We start from the raw sequence: 25,030 nt of genomic DNA, 5'->3' as shown, positions 1-25,030 counted from the left end.
GAATTTTCCATCCCCATTGGCATCGGGCGTCATGGCGGGCACGAGAGGACAATATGCCAGAAAGGCCAAAAATTGGTTTCACACCACCGGACATCAAGAACTTCATTTTAATACATTTGCGTATCATTATATGCCCTGCTCTCTGGAATTATCCCTCCACACTGGATCACCTGTGATTCACAATAGTACATAAGTGACATGCATCTGGTGAGCTGCACTTCGCTTGGGACTTTGAGGTTTGTTTGCCTACCTTTCTTTGGGCAGCACGCATGGACATTAGCGCCAGGCTTCACAGGCAGCACCATATCATTTTTAGGGGGCTCACGGGCAAGTCTCTACCTACCAGACCAGCCATATTGTGGGGGTGGCTTTTCAATGGCTGCAGGGTGAGGGCTTACAAACATACGATAAAGGAGCAGGAGTAGGCCATTTGTCCCCTCAAGCCTGCTCCACCATTTAATAAGATCATGGCGGATCTGATAATAATCTCAAATCTGCATCCCACCTACCCCCGATAACCTATCACCCCCTTGTTACCAAGAATCTATCCACCTCTGCCTTAAAAATATTCAAAGACTGTTTTCACTGCCTTTTCAGGAATAGAGTTCCAAAGACTCACGACCCTCAAAAAAAATTTTGCTTCATCTTTTTAAAATGGGCAACCCCATATTTTTAAACAGTGACCCCAAGTAATAGATTCTCCCACAAGAGGAAACATCCTCTCCGCATCCACCCTGTCAAGACCCCTCAGGATCTGATATGTTTCAATCAAATCGCCTCTTACTCTTCTAAACTCCAGCCTAGTCTGTCCAATCTTTCCTCATAAGACAACTCACCCATTCCAGGTAATGGTCTGGTAAACCTTCTTTGAACTGCTTCCAACGCATTTACATCCTTCCTTAAATAATGTGACCAATACTGTGCAGACTACTCCAGATGTGGTTTCATTAGTGCCCTGTATAACTGAAGCATAACCTCCCCACTTTTGTATTCAATTCCCCTCACAATAAATGATAACATTGTTAGTTTTCCTAATAACATGCAGTACCTGCACACTAGCCTTGCTTGGGAAAGGGGGTGAAGTGGCTTCAGGCAAGGGAAGAGGCTGCAGGGCTAGGGCCGCACTGGGGAAGTGGGTAACTCAGAATGTGTGGGGGGACATGTTGATCTGTGCAAGTGGCCTCAAGATGGTGAGGGCTGAGGAAGCAGTCTCCAGAGGAGATGAAGAGGTGATGTGAGGGTTTGCGCGAGAGTGAGTGGTGATGTCCTGAGCTAGCAGTGAGTGAGATGCCAGTGAGTGTGTGATAGCCTTGTGAGTGTGTGAGTTTAGAGTAATGAAATGGTTGCCTTACCTTGGCAGCACAAATGAGATCATTCGTCTATTTTGTGCACTGGATGGCTGACCTCTTGTGTGCAGCATTGGCACTGATCACCTCTGCTACCTCTTCCCAAGCCAGAGTGGTGAGACTGATGGGCCTCTTGTGGCTAGAGCGGGGTAGAGGACATCGCAGTGGGCCTTCACGGCGTCCAGAAGGTGTCCAAGGGATGTGCCACTGAATCGGGGGGCTGTATTCTTCATGGCTTTTGGGGCCATGTCTTCACTGGTGCCCTCCTGGACTGCAAGCATTGAGAAGTGTGTGTGCAGCTGCAGTTTAAATATGGCAACCTGCATGAGGATGCGGTGAGGTAATGGCATGGCAGACAAATCGGCTGTGGCTGCATAATTAATGAGATAGGAATGGGATGATACGGTGCAAAAAGCCGCCATTGCGGCCAGTGGTTAAAACATCCTATTTCCCACCCGCTACCACACTTAGTGCAAATCTGGGATGACTCTGCCCAGTGACCTCCTGGGGAACTTAACTAATGTTGTTGTAAAGGTTTTAAACTAATTCGACAGACGGGTGGAACATTAGAGAGGAGAAACAATGTTCACAAGAGAGACAAATAGCACTAGAGTAAATAACAGTTAATAAATAGGAATGATGAGACAGGGGCAAATGTGAAGCAGTCTCAATTACATTTGGAGAGCATGCAAGTGAAGGCAAGAAGTGCGGTAAACAATCTTAGTGAGCTACAGGCACAAGTCGCCACATGGATAAATGATACTATGGCAATAGCAGAGACCTGGTTGAAAGAAGGGGAGGATCAGCTGCATAATAGTCCTAAAAGATCAGGAGGGAAAAAAGGAGATGGGCAGCATATTGATCAAAAACTATTATAACACTGGAAAAGGATGATATAGCTGACAGTCAGAGTCAGAGGATCAGATTGTCTGATTCTGACGCTGAGCAAACACGAGAAGTGTGCGGGTCCACAAATTTAAAATTACCAGGCTATTCCCGCTGCTTGCCATTTTTCCCAGGCCAAGGCATGTGGCTGGTTGCTACCCAACAAACTTGACGTCAAGTTCACTTTTTAAATGCCTGCTCCTAAATACAGCTTTTCCTTCGGTTGTTATTTTCGCAAAGGTGGGTGGGCTTCCTGAGGGCTGTAGGAACCATGCCAAGTAAGTCAGTTTGTGAACTTTGGGGGAAGACTGCTGTGAAGTCAGGCGTCTTTTGACAGGTAAGTTTAAAAGCTTTCACTAACTTTAACTGTCATAATCAGATGTTGTTTGAAAACTGCTGATGACACCAAGATAGGTAGAAAAGGAGGTTTTCAAGAGGAGGTAGAGGTCTGCAAAGCGATACAGACAGGTTAAGTGAGTGGGCAAAATTTTGGCACATGGAGTATTATGTGGGCAATGTGAACTTGTCCACTTGGCAGGAAGAATAAAAAAGCTGTGTACCATTTCAATGGAGAGAGATTGCATAACTCTGGTACAGGGGGCCCTGGGTGTCCTGGTGCATGAATCACAAAAAGTTTATATGCAGGTACAGCAAGTATTTAGGAAGGTAAATGGAATGTTGACATTGCAAGGGGAATTGAATATAAAAAGCAGAGATATTTTACTACAGCTATATAGGGCCTTTCTAAGAACACATCTGGAATACTGTGACAGTTTTGGTCTCTTTATTTGAAGAGAGATATAGTTGCTTTAGAAGCAGTTCAGAGAAAGTTCACTAGACTCATTCCTGGGATGAGGTTCATCTTATGAAGAAAGGTTGAACAGGTTGGATCTATACCCAATGGAGTTTAGTAGAATGCAAGGTAATCTTATGAAACATATCAAATCCCTTCAGGATCTTACAGGGTAGGTACCAGGAGGATATTTCCACTTGTGGGAAAGACTAGAACCAGGGGATACAGTTTAAGAATAAGAGGTCTACCAATTAAGATGGAGGTCATTAATATTGTTATGAGGCTAAGCCCTTTTATTTTTGAAAGTATGACTTTTCAACTTTCAACTGATTGAAACTTTTGCAGTTTGAACTGAGACAGAGCAAACTGCTTAAAAATGGAAGGCCACATTACAAGGTGAAAGTCAGAAACCAACAAATCACCATTAGTAGACAGAACAAACTGCTTAAAAATGGAAAGACACATTACAAGGTGAAAGTGAGAAACCAACAAATCACCCTCAGGAGAGAGTGAAGAGAGACATTTCCTATAATCCAGACACTCACTGAAACTCAAATGTCGAAGGAAGAGACATAAAAAATGCAAAGTACCGGATATTGAAACATATGAGTTAGGAGCAGCAGTAGGCCACTCGGCCCTTTGAGCCTGCTCCACCATTCAATAAGATGAAGGCTGATCTGACTGTAATCTCCCACCTACCCCTCAATAACCTTTAGCCCCTTCTTTATCAAGATGATACCTCTGCCTTGCAAACGTTCAAAGACTCTGCTTCCATTGCCTTTTTAGAAAGGGTGTTGCAAAGACCCACAACCCCCTGAGAGAAAAAGAATCTTCTCATCTCTGTCTTAAATAGGCGACCCCTTATTTTTAAAACAGTGACCCCTAGTTCTAGGTTCTCCCAAAAGAGTAAACATCCTTTCCACATCCACCCTGTCAAGACTCCTCAGGATCTTATGTTTCAATCAAGTTGCCTCTTCTTCTAAACTCCATTGGATACAAGACTGGCCGGTCCAATCTTTCCTCATAAGGCAACCCGGCCATTCCGTGTATTAGTTTAGCAAACCTTCTCTAAACTGCTTCAAATGCATTTACATGCTTCCTTAAAGAAGAGATCAATACTATTTGCAGTATTCCAGATGTGGTCTCACCAGTGCTCTGTACAACTGAAGCATAATCTCCCTACTTTTATATTCAATTCCCCTTGCAATATACAATAGCATTTTATTAGCTTTCCTAACTACTTGCTGTACTAGCCTTTTGTTATCCATGCACTAGGATACCCAGATCGTGGTGAATCTCAGATCTGTAATCTCTCACCATTTAGATAATAGGCTTATTTTTTATTCTTCCTGCCAAAATGAGCAATTTCATATTTTCCCACATTACAATCCATTTGCCAGATCTTTGCCCACTCCGTTAACCTATGTATATCCATTTGTAGCCTTCTTATGTCCTCTTCACAACTTACTTTCCTACCTATCTTTATATCATCAGTAAATTTAGCAACCATACCTTTTGTCCCCTCATCCACATCATTTATATAAATTGTTAAAAGTTGAAGCCCCAGCACTGATCTCTGTTGCGCACCACTTGTTGGTTCCTGCCAACCAGAAAAAAGTCCATTTTTGGCTACCTTCTGTTTCCTGTTAGCTAGCCAATATTCTATCCACACCAATTTGTTACTCCCTACATGTAAACTTTTATTTTCTGCAATAACCTTTGATGTGGCACCTTATCAATTGCCTTCTGGAAGTCTAAGTACAGTACATCCACCAGTTCTCCTTTATCCACAATATGTGTGACTCCTTCAAAGAATTTGAATAAATTGGTTAAATATGACTTCCCTTTCACAAAGCCATGTTGACTCTGCCTATTTTCCTTGAATTTTTCTAGGCCCTGCTTCTAACATCTTTAATAATACCTTCCAACATTTTCCCTTTGACAGATGTTAAGTTAACTGTAGCCTGTAGGTTCCTGCTTTCTGTCTCCCACCCTCTTTGAATAAAGGAGTTACATTTGATATTTTCTAATCCAATGGCACCTTCCCCGAATCCAGAGAATTTGACAAACTTGAAATCAATGCATCAACTATCTCATAAGCTACTTCTTTCAAGACCCCAGGATGAAGTCCATCAGGACCCAGGGGTCCTGATGGACCTGATCAGCCTGTTGCTCCAACAATTTGCTAAGTACCACTTCCCTGGTGATTGCCTCCCTCCCTTCCATTTCCTGATTTACAGCTATTTCTGGGATGTTACTTCTAAAGTGAAGACTGATGGAAAATACCTGTTCAATTCATCTGTCATCTCTTTACTTTTCATTATTAATTCCCCAGATTCACTTTCTAGAGGATCAGCACTCACTTTGTTAACTCTTTTCTCATGCATCAAAACTCTTACTATCCATCTTTATATTTCTGGGTAGCTTTCTTTCATAGTCTAACTTTTCCCCCCTTAGTAATCTTTTTGTCATTCTTTGCAATTCTTTATATTCTGTCCAATCTTCTGACCTGCCACCAGTTTTTGAGCAATTATAAACTTTTTCTTTAAGTTTGATACTGCCTTTAACTTTTTTAGTTAACCACAGATGATGGGTTGCAGCTTAGTAGCCAATCTCCACATTTCTAAACAAGCTGGATTCCACCCTGGGATCTGACATGTCCAGTAGTAACATCAGCTGGGATCATAATATTGAATAAGTAGAATAACTTACCAGTTACTCATTAATCAGTTTGTTTCTTCATCAATTAGGGTGAGCTGTGAGGAGGATGCAGAGATGCTTCAGTGTGATTTGGACAAGCTGAGTGAGTGGGTAATTGCATGGCAGATGCAGTATAATGTGGATAAATGTGAGGTTATCCACTTTGGTAGCAAAAACAGGAAGGCAGATTATTATCTAAATGGCTATAAATTGAGAGAGGGGAATGTGCAACGAGACCTGGGTGTCCTTGTACACCAGTCACTGAAGGCAAGCATGCAGGTGCAGCATGGGGTAAAGAAAGCAAATGGTATGTTGGCCTTCATAGCGAGAGGATTCAAGTACAGGAACAGGGATGTCTTTCTGTAATTGTACAGGGCCGTGGTGAGACGACACCTGGAATATTGTGTGCAGTTTTGGTCTCCTTATCTGAGGAAGGATGTACTTGCTATAGAAGGAGTGCAGCGAAGGTTTACCAGACTGATTCCTGGGATGGAGGGACTGACATATGAGGAGAGCTTGAGTCGATTGGGATTATATTTGCTAGAGTTCAGAAGAATGATGGGGGATCTCATAGAAACCTATAAAATTCTAACAGGACTAGACAGGGTAGATGCAGGAAGGATGTTCCCGACGGTGGGGGAGTCCAGAACCAGGGGTCACAGTCTGAGGATATGGGGTAGACCACTTAGGACTGAGATGAGGAGAAATTTCTTCATCCAGAGAGTGGTGACCCTGTGGAATTCATTACCACAGAAAGTAGTTGAGACTAAAACATTGCAAGTTTTCAAGAAGGATTTAGATATAGCTCTTGGGGCAAAAGGGATCAAAGGATATTGGGAGAAAGCGGGAGCAGGTTCTTTAGTTGGATGATCAGCCATGATCATAATGAATGGCGGAGCAGGCTTGAAGTGCCAAATGGCCTACTCCTGCTCCTAGTTTCTATGTTTCTATGTTGTACAAGGCCAACCAGCTCCCTTTGTACATCAACATATCCCATTCTGTAACCATTTAAATAATACTCTACCATTCAGTTTTTCTTACCAAAGTGGATAACTTCACACTTATCCATGTTGTACTTCATCTGCCATGTATTTGCTCACTCACTCAACTTGTCTAAATCGCCTTGAAGTCTTTTGACATCGTCCTTATCACTCAAATTCCCATCAATATTACATTTAGTTCCCTCATGCAAATCATTGATGTATATTGTGAATAGCTGGGGCCTAAGCACTGATTGATCCCTGTAGTACCCCAATAGCCTGCCACTCTGAAAAAGACCCCTCTATTCCTACTCTCTGTTTCATGTCTGCTAGCCAATTCTCAATTCATTCCAATACATTACCCCCAATCCCATGTGCTTTAATTTTGCACATATGTGGGACTTTATCAAAATCTTTCTGAAAATCCAACTACACCACATCCACTGGTTCTCCCTTATCTATTCTGCCAGTTACATCCTCAAAACCTCCAGTAGGTATGTCAAACATGATTTCCCTTTTCTCAATCCATGCTGACTTTGTCTAATCCCGTTGTTACTTTCTAAGTGTCCTATTATCACATCCTTTACAATAGGCTCTAGCATTTTCCCTACTACTGATGTTAGGCTAACTGGTCTGCAATTCCCTGTTTTCTCCCTGGTGCTGGGACCCCAGCTATTCACAATATATATTAATGATTTAGATGAGGGAATTAAATGTAATATCTCCAAATTTGCAGATGACACAAAGCTGGGTGGGAGGGTGAGCTGTGAGGAGGATTCAGAGATGCTTCAGTGTGATTTGGACAAGCTGAGTGAGTGGGCAAATGCATGGCAGATGCAGTATAATGTGGATAAATGTGAGGTTATCCACTTTGGTAGCAAAAACAGGAAGGCAGATTATTATCTGAATGGCTATAAATTGAGAGAGGGGAATGTGCAACAAGACTTGGGTTTCCACGTACACCAGTCGCTGAAGGTAAGCATGCAGGTGCAGCAGGCGGTAAAGAAAGCAAATGGTATGTCGGTTTTCATAGCGAGAGGATTCGAGAACAGGAGCAGGGATATCTTGCTGCAATTGCACAGGGCCTTGGTGAGACCGTGCCTGGAATATTGTGTGCAGTTTTGGTCTCCTTATCTGAGGAAGGATGTTCTTGCTATAGAGGGAGTGCAGTGAAGGTTTACCAGACTGATTCCTGGGATGGCGGGACTGACACATGAGGAGAGATTGAGTTGGTTAGGAGTATATTCACTGGAGTTCAGAAGAATGAGGGGGGATCTCACAGAAACCTATAAAATTCTAACAGGACTAGACAGGGTAGATGCAGGAAGGATGTTCCCGATGGTCTGGGAGTCCAGAACCAGGGTTCACAGTCTGAGAATACGGGTTGACCATTTAGGATTGAGATGAGAAATTTCTTCACCCAGAGAATGGTGAGCCTGTAGAATTCACTACCTCAGAAAGTAGTTGAGGCCAAAGCATTGTATGTTTTCAAGAAGGAGTTAGATATAGCTCTTGAGGCAAAAGGGATCAAAGGATATGGGGAGAAAGTGGGAGCAGGCTATTGAGTTGGATGATCAGCCATGATCAAGATGAATGGCAGAGCAGGCTCAAAAGGGCCAACTGGCCTACTCTTGCTCCTAATTTCTATGTTTCCCCTGTAACAAAGTAGGAGCCAACTACTGGAGGCTGAAAAAAAAGGTAGAAAAAGAAATTAACACCTCCTGCCCCTCTTCAGCAAACTCCCACTTTACGCTCTACACACAGCATTCATTGTAGACAAGGCAGCACTGAGGTTTTTATGCTCCCTGAAAAACAACTAATTCAATCTTCTGAAAGGCGGGTTAAGCTAGTTAGCTAATTAAGTAGCTGCTGCTGCTTTTAGAGAGCTTGTACACCCCCATTTTAAGGCTGGAATAAAACTTAACTTCTAACTTAACTAGTAATTTTTACTTAATTGCTAAATTAAAGAAACAAAATAGATTTTAGATAGAAATTAACCCTGAAAACTCTCTCACTCACTAGCTCACAGTGCAGACTAGAACAGCACTCTGGCTGCCACAGACAGACCCATCCAAAACCTCTTGGAAATACACAATGGGTAAAGTATTTTGAGGCAAGGCTGCCAGCCACTAGAGATAGATTGCAAGGAACACAGATGGTGTCAAGAAAGCCTTCAGTTGAGGAAACAAGCTGAGGGCTGCTCACACTCTCCCTGTCTTTCTTCTGGAATAAGTTTGTTTCCTGGTTCTACCAGAAGCTACCAGTGAACTGAGATCTTGTAATAATTGCAACATCTTCTACATCTGACCACATCCAAGAAACCAGCTAATCTAAATCAGCTATAAAATCTACACCTCAATAACAATCAAAAGACACAACTTATTATTTTACCTTTTTTTAATTAGATGCTAACGCAATCATATTTCTGATGCCTATGTGTGTGTGTGTGTGTGGGCCTAATGACTGCACAAGGGCTAAATGCTTCATGTTGCATTTTTATTATTTTTCTTGGGTTTGGTAAATTTGCTCTTTCTTTCACTCAAGAAAACCTTGCTTGATTGGCTCCTTATTGCTCATAGTTTAAGTAGTTAAATACATTCTGATTTGAAAAAAGAGCATATCCACATGAAAACAAAACTAAAACCTTTATTTTGACCAACTGAGGAGGTTGAATAGAGGGGAACAAGTTCACCCCTTCTCAACTGATCATAGAAAGCAATGGAGGCTGAGTCATTGAATATTTTTCAAGGCAGAGTTATATTTTTTTGATAGACAAGGGAGTCAAAGGTTGTGGGGAGCAGACAGCAAAGTGGAGTAGAGAACACAACCAGATCAGCTACAATCTTTTTGAATGGAAGAGGCTTAGAGGACTGAATGGCCTACTGCCCTGCTCCTAAGTCCTATGTTCCTAATATTGACACAGCCGATGGTAAAGGTTGAGTTTCTCAAATCCCAGAGGGAAACTTCAAATAACTGTCAAAACCCATTTTTGCAATTTGTATGTTTCAAGATGTAGGCTTTGAATTCAGTAGTAATAAGACCACCAAGTCTCAAGAGGTTTTTATAAAACTAAATTAAACATTTATTAATACAATAAACATTGCACACAAAGATATGTCTACAAAATTACTACTATAATAATTACACAAATTCGCTAATTAATCTGACACTCGGTTATACCCTCGTTAAGTCAACAGTAAAACACATAGATTTTAAAAGACCCCAGGCAAAGCACATTTGACCTTACAAATTCAAAATGAAATTCCTTACAGACATAGTTGCAGGTGTACAGGCTGGTTAGATCTTACATGCCTCTGCCTTACACACCAAAACTCCTTCCTGTTTATACCTAGCTTTTCCTTTGAATGTAAATTTCCCATTGTATTACTAGGTTTTTTAATTTTACCTCTTCTAACAATAACATCATTTGATTCTACCAATGTTATTAGTAAGCTGAAAAAAATAAACCTCAGCTTGGCGTCTTCTAGCTAGGTGCAAGAATTCACCCATTCTTTTGAATGCTTTATTTAAAAATGCAAATTGTCCCCTTGACACCTATGTTTCCAAACTTTCCCATGTTTACCTAATTACCATTTCAAATCTACTTCTTTCTTTACATCAAAGTACTCAGACTAGCTGGCTTTAATCTAATTAAGACACACACATAGACACAGACACCACTAAACTCTATTTTAAAAAATAATTTCCAATAACATTATAGACACTAATCTCTTCATGACACTAAATTAAATATATTATTAATGGAATGATTGATCATTGGGCTCTGTCCTTAAAAGATAAGATACCATGAATTTGACCAGCACTGTGCAAGGGTTCGGATGTTTTTGAGTACTTTATCGGGTGGATAAATTCTTCTGCATTCAACAGTATGGAGAATCAGATATTAATGTATGTAGGGCCCTTGTAGTTTGACTTTCATATTGATTTAATGTCCTGATATCTGCTGAGCCTTTGAAGAGCTCTTTCTGTTTACACAAGGTACAGAACAAATGAGACATATAATAAGATTGGCATGTCTTTAAATTGCCCATGAAATTTAAAAAAACACAGCACTTCAAAATCCCCTTGAAAATAATGCCTTACAAGCTCATAAAACTGTCAATCAAACACAGCCATCCATTTTCCCATTGGAAAAAAGACTTAATCTATTTAACATTTCCTAAATTTGTCTACATGAGCAAACAGGCATTGAAAAATTGATAAAGCTGCCAATCTAACACAGCTAGCAGTCCCCTTTGCAGCTGTGTAATATGCCCCATGGGACTGAATCCATTACTGAGTTTTGGATATCAATCAAGCATTCATGAGATTGCATTTTACAACTGTATCAATAAAGCAGGCTGTACAGATGGCCCAACATCTGTTTTGTCAAATGGCTTTATTATGAATGTTTGGCTAGCTCCAAGACTCAGTAATGGATCAGCCCTCTGGGGAATGTAACAGCCACAGGCAGTGCTGTCCTAAACTTCCACTGAGGTTGCATGTCTGCCTTCAATAGATGGAAGATTTCAGTGAGCACTTCCTTCATCAATCAGAGACAAGGCGCACATTGTTCCTTGCTGAGGCTGAGGTAAGAGAATTGCTCCCTGATGACTTTTAGTGGGTATGGCCCACTATTGATAGCCGTTCTCTTGTTTCTTCTCCTCCACCTTCAAGGAAATTGTCCTCCTTTGTGTTACCTCTCTTCAATTTCCCTGTGATGATGAAGTTCCAGCCTAATGGTAACTACGGCACTCATGGCTGGTAACAAGTTGTCTGAGTAGAGCTTTGCCCTGAGAACCATGACTCAGACGAGGGTCATACCCCAGAGGTACCTCAGAAGATGTACTGGGGGACCCTTCAAATGTTCCCAATGCAATGACAGCTCAGGAATTGTCCAGGAAGTTTCAATTTCTTTTGAGCAATTACCCTGTGTCTGGAACCCTCTGAAACTCCAACTTAAAGTTGAAGACTACAGATGGTTCAGACTCCCTTAGCAGAATAGTTAGCCAGGAAATATTAGAAGGTTTAAAAGCAAGACTAACACCTGGGAAACTATACTGTTGACTCCACCCCCCCGACCCATCCACTGGATCCCCTGAATACACCCCCTATGACTACCCAAACCCCCTCCCACCCTCTGACATCCCCCAACCTCCACCTACCCAACTACCCTCCTCTCTCGACCCCCCCCCCCCCCCAACCAGCTGACTACCCTCCACCCCCCTGACTAACCCCAACCATAACTAAACCCCCTACACGCTAACTACCTCTTCAACCCTGGACTACAGCCTGAGCCCCCTGACCACCCAAACCCCCTGAACACCTGACCTCTCACCCCGACAACTAACCCCCCCATACCCCAACCCGACCCCCGAGCACTCAGCTGCCACGCCTCATCCTGCCTCCACCCACTTACCTTACACACTTACCTTCCCTCCTAGCTGGAAAAGTGGCATTTAAACAAAGGGACTTATAAACTTAATGGAATACGGCAGCTAGTGCCAGAAAAAGGGAGCATGGCTTCATTTCCCCTGATGCTCCTACATTATACTGAAGGATTCCAGGAGCAGCTATGCTCCACATTTCTCAGCAGGCTTGGGTTGGAAATCCAGACAAGAAATGTGGAGCTCCAGCCTAAGGTAGGCAAATAGAGGTGGAGTGGCAACCTGATGGTGATTGCCATTCCATGGATGATTCGGCCCGCAGTCTTTTAGCACGTGCAACACCATTCCCTTTTTACATCCCCAACTTCATGTAGCTGTAGAAAACTCACAGAAATTCTACAAACACAGAATCAACCGGTAGAAATCAATGACAAGAGTGTTGATGTTGAAAATGGCAGCACAGGCTACAAATCAGCATTATATGCTGACTGACCTCACAATCTGCTTTCTTCTGCTGCATGCTGCTAATGGCCGAGCTAACAACCTTGCAGTATGGGTTCACATCAGAAAAGTGTGCACAAGGCAGGGAGACCATTTTGCACCCAAAGCAGCACCTCTAATGCCAACAAAACAGGCATTAAGGAGCCAAATTTTGCAGCCAAAGAATACAACAGCCATGAACTTATGCTAAGCTTGTATGCCACCATCAGGCAAAAGCAAGAATGCTAAATTTCAAACAATCACAACAATTTATATTACAGGAGAAAAGGATGTTAATTGGTTGGCAAGCCAACTTTGATTAGCTGAGGCATTGCCATGGAGAAATCAACAAGGAACAATAGAATCCTCAAACTACTGAGTAATTCAAAAAAAGGTGCAAGGTTCGAACATATTCCTTTGGTTTGCAGAGAATGGGTCCCTGTGTATGAATGTATGTCTCTTCTAGCAAGCATAAATGAGCCACATTATGATTTCGACGGATTACCTTAAATTGGTTGTAAGTGTAGCAATTAGTGCAGTCAGGATTGTTCAGCAAGTGCTGCCCAATCATGGATTCACATCTAACAGTAGACATTTTGTTTTGGGAAAACAAAAGGAATATGTTCAAGCCTTGTGCCTTTTTTGTAAATGCCGATGTTCAAAAAGACTTGGGTATGCTCATACAAGAAATGCAAAAAGTTAGCATGCAGTTACAGCAAGCAATTAGCAAGGCAGATGGCATGTTGGTCTTTATTGCAATGGCTTCGGTGAAACCATATCTGGAATACTGTTCGAAGAGAGGCAATGACATAGTGGTATTGTCACTGGACTAGTAATCTAGAGACCCAGAGTAATGCTCTGGGGACCAGGGTTCGAATCACACCATGGCAGATGGTGGAATTTGAATTCAATAAAAATCTGGAATTAAAATGATGACCATTGTCAATTGTTGTAAAAACCCATCTGGTTCACTAATGTCCTTTAGGGAAGGAAATCTGTTGTCCTTGCCTGGTCTGGTCTACATGTGATTCCAGACCCACAGCAATGTGGTTGACTCTAAAATGCCCTCTGAAATTACCTAGTGGCAACTAGGGATGGGCAATAAATGCTGGCCTAGCCAGCGAAGCCCACATCCTGTGAATGAATTTAAAAAAGTTTTGATCTCCTTATTTAAGGAAGGATGTACTTGCATTGGATGTAATATGGTAGAGGTTCACTAAATTGGTCCCTGGGATGAGTGGCTTGTGCTATGATGAGAGGCTGAGTAAATTTGGCTTATGTTCTCCGGAGTTTAGAAGAATGAGAGATGATCTAATTGAAACACGCAAGATTCTGAAGGGGATTGATAGGGTGGATGCTGAGAAATTGTTACCACTACCTGGATAATCAAATTTCTGTACTCCCAAGCGACAGAATGATCCAGGAATGATGGACTTTTTAGAGAGACTGGCGAAACTGGAATTATTCCTCTTAGAGAAGAAAAGGCTAAGATGAGATTCAAAAGAATTGTTTAAATCATGAATTGTTTTGCTATCGTAAATTACAGAAACTATTTCCAGTGCAGGAGGATCAATAAACAGTGATTGGTAAATGAATCAGAGATGATCTGAGGAAACATTCGTTTCTGAAATAAATTGCCTGAAAGAGTGGTAGAAACAGATTCCAAAGTAATGTTCAAAAGAAAACTGGATGAATACTTGCAATGAAAAGAATTGCAGGGCTCTGGTGAAAGACCAAGGAACTGGAATGACTTGGATAGCTCTCAAAGAGTCTGCACAATAGGCTGAATGGCCTCCTACTGTGCTGTATTATTCTATGATGATATAAATGTTTAATGATCTGATTATCTGTTTTGTGACTTTATTTTGTTGGATTTCAGGAATGTAAAAAATTGCTTGTGGAATATCGAAAATACTTCCAGAACACAAAGAAATACACAACTGAAACGGCACAAGATAATCCATTTGATGTGTCAGAAATGTACATATTTGGTAAACTTGAAGTTTTCTGCAAAAGACTGGCAAAGGTAAATTGAAACTTCGGACAAAATATGGTTCAATTATATTCTAGATTTGTATCAACCTACTCTGTGCAGTGACTAATACCTTATTTTGGTTAAACCCATTTTGTAGCTATATACTGTACATAAGCAACTCATTCCAGTTATTGGAATTAGCGTTGTAGAAATTATTGCACAGCTCATTGAATGTAAATTCTCATTATATCACTAGCCTCATTGAGCTCCACCCCTTCTAACAATAAAACCCTTTTCATAGGACCAACTTTATTAATAATATAAACATCTTGCTTGGTCTCTGCTAGCTAGGTGCCAGATGTAACTTAACTTCTTGAATGCTCTATTCAAAAAATGCATATGCACTCTACCTCTCTCACATCACAAAACTAGTACACATCAAAGCACCCAGACTAGCTGGCTTTAATCCAATTAAGACACACCCACAGACTAAACCTCTATTTTAAAAGAAAAATATTTTCCAATAATATTATATACATTAATAGCTTCATGACACTGCATACTAGCCTTTTGTGATTCATTCGTTAGGACACCCAGAATCCTCTGACTCTCAGAGCTCTGCAATCTCTCACCATTTGGATAATAAGCTTTGTTTTTATTCTTCCTGCCAAAATGAACAATTTCACATTTTCCCACATTATACTCCATTTGCCAGGTCTTTGCCATTCACTTAACCTACCTATGTCACTTTGTAGCCTCCTTATGTCCTCTTCACAATTTATTTTCCTACATATCTTTGTGTAGTCAGAAAATTTAGCAACCATTCCTTTGGTCCCTTCATCCAAGTCATTCATATAAGTTGTAGAAAGTTGCAGCCCCAGCACTGAACCCTGCAGCACACCACTCGTCACATCCAGCCAACCAAAAAAAGACCCAACACAACAAAAACAAAAAATGCTGGAAAAACCCAAAGCTAAAGGGCTCTAGCTCTGAGGAAGAGTCATACAGACTCGAAACTTTAACTCTGTCTTTCTCTCCATAGATGCTGTCAGACCTGCTGAGTTTTTCCAGCATTTTCTGTTTTTGTTTCAGATTTCCAGCATCCGCAGTATTTTTCCTTTATCTCAGATAAAGACCAATTTATGTTTCCTGTTAGTTAACCAGTCTTCTATCCATGCAAATATACTGCCCCTTCACCATGAGCTTTTATTTCCACAATAACCTTTGATATGGCACTTTATAAATGCCTTCTGGAAATCTAAGTACAGAACATCCACTGGTTCCCTTTATCTATAGCACGTGACTCCTTCAAAGAACTCCAATAAATTGGTCAAACATGATTCCCCTTTTGCAAAACCATGTTGACTCTGCCTGATTGCCTTGAATTTTTCCAAGCGGCCTGCTATAACATCTTTAATAATAGCTTCTAACATTTTTCCTATGATAGATGTTAGGCTAACTGGCCTGTAGGTTCCTGCTTTCTGTCTCCTTCCCTTTTTGAGTAAAGGAGTTACATTTGCTATTTTCCAATATAATGGAACCTTCTCCGAATCTAGGGAATTTTGGAAAATTAAAACCAATGCATCAACTATCTCACTGGCCACTTCTTTCAAGATCTTAGGGTGAAGTCTATCAAGACCCAGGCATTGTCAGCCCATAGCTTCAACAATTTGCTCAATACCACTTCCCTGGTGATTGGAATTTTCTCGAGTCCCTCCCTCCCTTTCATTTCCTGATTTACAGCTATTTCTGGGATGTTATTTGTGTCCTCTGTAGTGAAGACTGAAGCAAAATATCTGTTTAATTCATCCGTCATCTCCCTACTTTCCGTTGTCAATTCCCCAGACGTACTTTCTATAGGACCAATGCTCACTTTGTTTTGTTTGTATTTGTTTATGGGATGTGTGCATCACTACTGGGCCTACATTAATTGCCCATCCCTAATTGCTCTTGAGAACTGACTGGCATGCTAGGCAATTTCAGAGAGCATTTAACCACATTACTGCGGGTCTGGAGTCACATGTAGGCCAGACCAGGTAAGGATGACAGATTTCCTTCCCTAAAGGACATTAGTGCCCTATTGTTTTTACAACAATTGACAATGGTTTCGTGGTTATCATTAGATTTTTATTCCAGGGGAAGAAATTTCCCATTGGTGGGCAGGGGCGGGGCGGGGCGGGGCCCGCTCGCCGACATGTAAAATGACGCGCAGTGATGCCGGGCAGGCGTCCCGACGTCACCGTGCGTCATTTAGATTGTCAGTTCGGCAGCGTATAGCCGCATTAGCTGCGCGCCCGCCGAACTGTCAAAGGCCTATTAAGGCCATTAACAAAGTAATTGAAGCTGTTAAGAATGCTACCCATCCAACCTTAAGGTTGGTGGGCAGGCGAAGAGCCCAAGGAGCCTTGGCATTTTTCATGAAACCTCATCCACAGGCGGGATGAGGTTTCATGAAGGGCTCATTAATTAAGTAAAATTTTTTGAAAAAATTAATGGGCATGTCCCAGCTCATGTGACAGTTTCACATGAGGGTACATGTCCTTAAAATTTTTTTTGACCTTTATTACATTTTTCAAGACTTAAACTAATCGCGCGAAAGAGCGCAGGCCCTGACTCAGGGAATCCCCCCCGCCTGCACAGGGAGCGCACAGTGCTTCCGGGTGAGTGTCATGCTGGGCGAGCCTTAATTGGCCCGCCCACGTAAAATGGCGGCACGCACCCTATCGGGTTCGCACTCACTCCTGCCTGCCCCTGCACAACCCACCCCCGCAATGGGGGAAAAATTCAGCCCCAGATTTTTTAAAAATCAAATTCAAATTTCCTGCTTCTGGGTGGGTTTCTGGAGTACTAGTCCAGTGACAATACCACTACATCACCGCCTCTTTCCTTATTTAAATATCGATAGAAACTCTTACTATCCATCTTTATATGACTAGATAGTTTTCTCTCGTACTCTAATTTTTCCCTCCTTCTTAATCTTTTTGTCATTCTTTGCTGTTCTTTACATTCTCTCCAATCTTCTGACCTGCCATCTGTCTTTGCAGAATTATATGCTTTTTCTTTAAGTTTGATACGGTCTTTAACCTTTTTCGTTAACCATGGATGGTGGGCCCATCCCTTGGAATTTTTACTCACAGATTCATAGACATTTACAGCACAGAAGGAGGCCATTCGGCCCACCGTGTCCATGCCAGTCAACAAAGATCTGACTACACTAATCCCATTTTTCAGCACTTGGCCCATCTCCCTGGAGGCTATGGCAATGCAAGTGAATATCAAAATACTTCTTAAATGTTACAAGGGTTTTTGACACAACCACCCTTTCAGGCAGTGAGTTCCAGACTCCCACCATCCTCTGGGTGAAAACATTTCTCCTCAACTCCCGTCTTAGCCTTCTACCTCTTACCTTAAATCTATGCCCCCTGGTTATTGACCCCTCTACTAATGGATAAAGTGCCTTCCTCTCCACCCTATCTCTGCCCCTCATAATCTTATACGCCTCTATCAGGTCCTCTCTCAAGCTACTCGAAGGAAAACAACTCCAACCTATCCTGACTTTCCTCATAGCTCAGACCCTCCAACCCAGGCAACATTCTGGAATTGGAATGTATATACTCTGTGTATTCTGAAATATGCCTTTAAATGTCTGCCACTGAACCTCTATTAACCTATCCCTTAACCTCATTTGCCAGTTCACGTTAGCTAGCTCTGCTTTCATGCCCTCATTTAAGTTTAAAATACTAGTCTTGCACACACTCATTTCTCCCTCAAAATGAATGTAAAATACAATCATATTTTGATCACTGCTACCTAGGGGTGCCTTCACTATGAGGCTATCAATTAATCCTATCCCATTGCTCAATACCAGGTCTAGTATATCCTGCTCTCTGGTTGGCTCTAGAACATGCTGTTCTAAGAAACGATCCCAAAAACATCGTGGGAAGAATTTTTCGCTCGGCATGTGGCCATGCGCCCAACCTGCTCAAGCGTGAAATAGCACATGATGACGTTGGGCAAGTGTCCTGAAGTCATCGCGCACTAGTGCGATATTTCGGTTGGTGGGCGGCATGACAGTCAGAAGCCCACCTGCCGACAATTAGGAGGCCTATTAGGGCCATTAAAATTGTAATCAACCAAAATTTTTTGTTGCCCGTCCAACATTACGGTTGGAGGGCGGGTGAATCGGCCAGGCGGCTTTTGCATTTTTCAGGAAACCTCATCTACGGGCAGGATGAGGTTTCCATTATTAAATAACAAAAATAAAAATGTATGGACAGAATTTTCACCTTGTATATGTGGCAGGTGACTGATTCTGATGCCGGGCATTTTTTCCAGAATTTAAAATCTTTCTTTATTGCTTTCAAATTCTTCAGTTCCCTGAGGCTGCTCTCTGCCTTCAGGAACTTTCGTTCTGCGCTTCCCCCACACCCGTGCTCCCCCACACCCCATGCTGACTTCAGCACTCGCCTTCCGCCCCGGCAGCACTGAGCATTTTTTTTATTCATTCACGGGATGTGCGCTTCGCTGGTTGGTCTGCATTTATTGCCCATCCCTAGTTGTCCTTGAGAAGATGGTGGTGAGCTACCTTCTTGAACTGCTGAAGTCCATGTGGTGTAGGTACACCCACAGTGTTGTTAGGAAGTGAGTTCCAGGCTTTTGACCCAGCGACAGTGAAGGAACAGCAATATATTTCAAAGTCAGGATGGTGAGTGACATGGAGGGGAATTTGCGGGTGGTGGTGTTCCCATCTATCTGCTGCCCTTGTCTTTCTAGATGGTAGCGTTCGTGGGTTTACAAGGTGCTGTCTCAGGAGCCTTGGTGAATTCCTGCAGTGCATCTTGTACATGGTACACACTGCTGCTACTGTGCGTCAGTGGTGGAGGGAGTGAATGTCTGTGGATATGGTGCCAATCAAGCGGGCTGCTTTGTCTTGGATGGTGTCAAGATTCTTGAGTGTTGTGGGAGCTGCACTCATCCAGGCAAGTGGGGAGTATTCCATCACACTCCTGACTTGTGCTTTGGGGAGCCAAGAGGTACTTGTCACAGGATTTCTAGGCTCTGACCTGCTCTTGTAGCTACAAGTGCGTGCTTCACGCTGGCTGGCCGTTAATTGGCCACCAGCGTGACATGCGAACAGGTGCCAATTGCGGTCAGGTGTCCGGTCCCCAGCTGTTCCTGGGCCTGCCGATCTAAAAATCTTGCCCTCCATGAGCTCCTCGGGTGGAATTTTCTGCCTGTCGGGCGGGCGGGCTCGACCCAATCTCCGGCAGGAGGGGAGCCGATCCCCATCGGAGAAGTGGGCCCCGCCGCCATTTTAAGTGGGAGGGCCAATTAAGGCCCGCCTTGCATGATGCAGAGGGGGGGGCGGATTCCCCAAATGCAAGAGTGCGCTCTTTCGTGCATGCGCACGAAAGAGCGCACATCTCCCTGAGGCTAAGTGCTGCCTCAGGGAGATCATTGAAAGCTTTATAAACTTTAAAAATAGAAAAATAAAAAAATCCTTAACATGTCTCCCTCATGTGACATTATCACATGAGATGGGACGTGTTAATAAATTTCACTGAAACTTTAATAAACTTTTTTAAACCCTACATGAAACCTCATTCCACCGGTGGATGAGGTTTCATGTTTTTTCAGAAGCCCGCCAGGGCTCCTGGCCAGCCCACCAACCTTAAGGTTGGACGGGCAGGTCCTTTAATTGTTTTAATTATCCTGTCAATGGCCTCAATTGGCTATTGACAGGTCGGCGGGTGGACAGCTGATCTCGCTGTGCCCCCGCCTTCCGGAAGATTTAAATGGGGCGGGATGACATCCCGTGTAATTTTCGCATTGGCGAGTGGGCCCCAACCCCTGCTCGCCAACGGAAAAATTCAGCCCCTCATCTACGCTACCTTTGCCCATCTGATGTTTCCAATCTATATGCAGATTAAAATCCCCCACATTATTGCTGTACCTTTCTGGCAAGGTCCCATTATCTCTTCTTTTATACTCTGTCCTACTTTGTAGTTATACTTAGGGGGCCTGTACACCACTCCCACAAGTGACTTCTTGCCTTTATCATTGGAGAGTTTGATAGAATTAGAGTAGGCAATAGTAAATCATTAGATGAGGGTAGAATAAGGGGGAAAGTAAAAAAAATGAAACCTAAATCAGGGCTAATGTGCATGCATGTGAATGCACAGAGTGTGATTAATAAGAATGGTGAACTGCAGGCACAGGTTGACAAATGGAATTATGATATTATTGCTACAACAGGCCTGACTCAAAGAAGAGCAGGGCTGGGCGTTAAATATTTCTGGGTACAAGGTGTTTAGGAGAGACAAGAAAGTAGGAAAAGTGGGGGAAGTGACAATATTGATTAAAGATGTCATTACAGCACTGGAGAGAGAGGATGTTCCAGAGGGGTCAAGGACAGAATCTCTCTGGCTAGAGCTAAGGAAGGAAAAACGTGCAATAACAGTGATTGATGTAGTATATAGGCCACTAACTAGTGGAAAGGATGTGGAGAACCAAATTTGCAGAAAGTATGGAGAGGTGCAAGAATGATAGAATAATCATAATGGAGGACTTCAATTATCCAAACATGGACTGGGATAAGTATAGTACAAAGGGACAAGAGGGGCGAGAGTACCTGGAATGTATTCAAGATAATTTTCTGCAGCAGTATGTTTCTAGTCCAATGACAGAACATGCACTTTTGGACCTCGTTCTGGGAAATGAGTTGGCCCAAGCGGATCAAATATCAGTGGGAGTGCCTCTAGGGGACAATGACCATTGTATCATAAAGTTTAGGTTAATCATGGAAAAGGACAGGGAACAATCCAGAGCAGGGATAATTAATTGAGGGAAAGCCAACTTCGATGGGATGAGAATGCATCTGAGTCGAGTGAGTTGCAATCAAATGTTGGCAGAAAAGACAGTGGCTGAACTGTAGGGCACCTTCAAATAAAAAGTATTGCAGGCAATGCCAAGGTACATTCCCTTGAAGGGGAAAGGTAGGACAAATAAATACAGAGCACCTTGGATGACGAGAGAGTAAAGATGAAAAGGAAGAAGTGCGTGTACAACAGATGTCAGGTCGATAATACAATGGAGAATCAGGCTGAATATAGAAGGACCAGAGGGGAAGTGAAGAAACTAATAAAAAAAGCAAGGGGAAAGCATGAAAAAAGGCTGGCAGCAACATAAAATGAAATCCCAAGGTCTTCCAAAAGCACGTACATAATGAAAGGGTGGTAAAATAAAGAGTAGGGTTGTTTAGGGACATAAAAGGGGACTTACATGTGAAGACTGGAGAAATATCACAGGTGCTGAACGAATACTTTACATCTGTCTTTACAAAGGAAGAGGATCCTACCCAGGCCGAGGTGAGAGAGGAGGTAACTGGTACACTAGAAGAACTTACAATTGAGAGGAAGGCTATCTTTACTTAAGATATATAAGGAACCAGGACCATATGAGATGCTTCCAAGGGTACTGAGGGAAGTGAGAGTGGAAATTGCAGAGACACCAGTGATAATCTTTCAGTTCACAGGGGAGGTGCCAGAGGACTGGAGAATGGCTTAGTTGTAGGAGGCAGAGGGTGATGACAGAAGGATGCTTTAGTGACTGGAAGCCAGTGTCCAGTGGCGTACCACAGGGATCTGTGCTCGGTCCCCTATTATTTGTCATTTATATAAACGACATAGATAACTATGTGGAGGGGAGGATTACTAAGTTTGCGGACAACACAAAGATTGGCCGGGTGGTTAACAGTGAGGTTGAGTGTCTTGGGCTACAGGAAAATACAGACGTGATGGTCAAATCGGCAGATAAGTGGCAGATGGAATTTAACCCTGAAAAGTGTGAGGTGATACACTTTGGAAGGAGTAATTTGACAAGGAAGTATTCAATGAACGGCATGGCACTAGGAAGTTCTGAGGAACAAAAGGACCTTGGTGTTTGTATCCATAGATCTCTGAAGGCAGCGGGGCACGATAGTGGGGTGGTGATAAAAGCATATGGGACACTTGCCTTTATCAATCGAGGCATGGATTACAAAAGTAGGGAGGTCATGTTGGAGTTGTATAGAACCTTGGTGAGGCCACAGCTGGAGTACTGTGTGCAGTTCTGGTCGCCACATTATAGGAAGGATGTGATTACATTGGAGGGGGTGCAGAGGAGATTCACCAGGATGTTGCCTGGGATGTAACATTTAAGTTATGAAGAGAGGTTGGATAGACTTGGGTTGTTTTTGTTGGAGCAGAGAAGACTGAGGGGCGACCTGATCGAGGTGTACAAGATTATGAGGATCATGGACAGGGTGGATAGGGAGCAGTTGTTCCCCTTAGTTGAAGGGTCAGTCACAAGGCGGCATAAGTTCAAGGTGAGGGGCAGGAGGTTTAGGGAGAATGTGAGGAAAAACTCTTTTACCCAGAGGGTAGTGACAGTCTGGAATGCACTGCCTGGGAGGGCGGTGGAGGCGGGTTGCCTCACATCCTTTAAAAAGTACCTGGATGAGCACTTGGCACGTCATAACATTCAAGGCTATGGGCCAAGTGCTGGTAACTGGGATTAGGTAGGTAGGTCAGGTGTTGCTCATGTGTCGGTGCAGACTCGATGGGCCGAAGGGCCTCTTCTGCACTGTGATTCTGTGGATTGCGAATGTTACACCCTTGTTCAAAAAGGGATGCAAGGATAAAGCTGGCAACTACAGACCAGGCAGATAAACCTCAGTCGTAGGGAAACTTTTGGAAACTATAGTACAGGTTAAAATCAATAATCACTTAGACAAGTGTAGGAGAATTAGGGAATGCCAGCATGGATTCATTAAGGGAAAATCATGTTTAACTAACTTGCTGGAATTTGTTGAAGAGGTAACAGAGAAGGTTGATAAGGGAAATGCTGTTGATGTAGTGTATATGGATTTTCAAAAGGCATTTGATACAGTGAACATAAGAAATAGGAACAGGAGTAGACCATTTGGCCCCTTGAGCCTGCTCCACCATTCAATAAGATCATGGCTGATCTTCTTGAATTTCAATTTTCACATTCCCATCGAACCTCAATAACTTTTGCTTCCCTTTCCTAAGATGAATCTATCTACCTCTGCCGTAAAAAATATTCAATGACCCTGCCTCTGCTACCTTCTGAGGCAGAGAATTCCAAAGTCGCACAACCCCTGAGAGAAAAGAAAATTCTCCTTATCTCTGTCCTAAAAGGGTGACCCCTAATTTTAAAACAGTGCCCCCTAGTTCTGGACTGACCCTCAAGAGGAAACATCCTTTTGACGTCCACCTTGTCAAGGCCATTCAGGATCTTGTATACTTCAATCAAATCACCCCTCCCTTTTCTAAACTCCTGTGGAAACAAGCCCAGTTTGTCCAATCTTTCCTCATAAGACAACCCACTCATTCCCAGGTATTAATCTAGTAAACCTCCTTTGAACTGCCACCAATGCATTTACATTCTTCCTGAAATAAGGAGACCAAAACTGCACAGGGATTCGATGTACATTATTACCAATGCCCTGTGTAACTGAAGCACATCATCCTTACTTTTATGTTCAATCCCTCTCGTAATAAAGGATAGCATTCCATTAGCCTTCTTAATAAATTGTGTGCCTGCATACTAACTTATTGTGACTCATACGCTAGAACACCTAGATCCCTCTGCACCTCAGAATTATGCAGCCATTCTCCATTTAAGCAATACACTGCTTTTTTGTTCTTCCTGTCAAAGTGAACAACTTCACATTTTCCCACATTAAACTCCATTTGCCAGATCTTTGCCCACTCACTCAACCTATCTATATCCATCTGCAACCTCCTCTTGTCCTCTTCACAGCATACTTTCCTACCTATCTTCGTGTCAGCTGCAAATTTAGCTACCATGTCTTCACTCCCCTCATCTAAGTCATTGATGTAAATCATAAAATGTTGAGGCCCAGTACAGACCCCTGTGGGACGCCACTCATCATATCCTGTGCCACCGTGCCACACAACACACTTGTGAGTAAAATTCTAGGTCATAGAATAAAAGGGAAAGTAGGCACTTGGATAATAAATTGGCTGAGTGACAGGAAACAGAGAGTAGTGATAATTGGTTATTTTTCAGCTTGGAGGAATGTTGGTCATGGAGTTCCCCAGGGGTCAGTGTTGGGACCTTTGCTCTTCCTGATATATATTAATGACCTAGACTGTGGTGTTCAGGGCATGATTTTCAAAATTTGCAGATAATACAGGTTGGAAATGTTGTCAACTGTGATGGGATGCTCTTAAACTTCAAAAGGACATAGACATGCTGGTGGATTGGACAGACAAATGGCAGAAGAAGTTCAATGAAGAGAAGTGTGAGGTGATTCATTTTGGCAGGACAAATATGGTGAGACAGTATAAAATAAAGGGAGACGCTCTAAAGGAGGTGCAGGAACTGAGGGATCTTGGTGTATTTGTACATTTCTCATTGAAGATGGCAGGGCATATTGAGAGACCAGTTAATAAAAC

General features: G+C 42.6%; 1 protein-coding gene across 1 annotated transcript in view; it reads left to right on the top strand.

Annotated features, from left to right (window-relative positions):
• LOC144681152 (dynein axonemal heavy chain 8-like) overlaps window positions 1-25,030 on the top strand; it is a 1,929,890-nt gene that overhangs the window by 245,787 nt on the left and 1,659,073 nt on the right. The window contains exon 11 of the mRNA XM_078542879.1: window positions 14,451-14,597. Coding sequence (XP_078399005.1) covers window positions 14,451-14,597 — 147 coding nt within the window. The remainder of the gene's footprint in view (window positions 1-14,450; window positions 14,598-25,030) is intronic.

The sequence above is a fragment of the Cetorhinus maximus genome, chromosome 5, assembly GCF_964194155.1.
Source record: "Cetorhinus maximus chromosome 5, sCetMax3.hap1.1, whole genome shotgun sequence".
In the NCBI taxonomy this organism is placed as follows: domain Eukaryota; kingdom Metazoa; phylum Chordata; class Chondrichthyes; order Lamniformes; family Cetorhinidae; genus Cetorhinus; species Cetorhinus maximus.
This window is presented reverse-complemented; position numbering and strand designations above follow the sequence as displayed.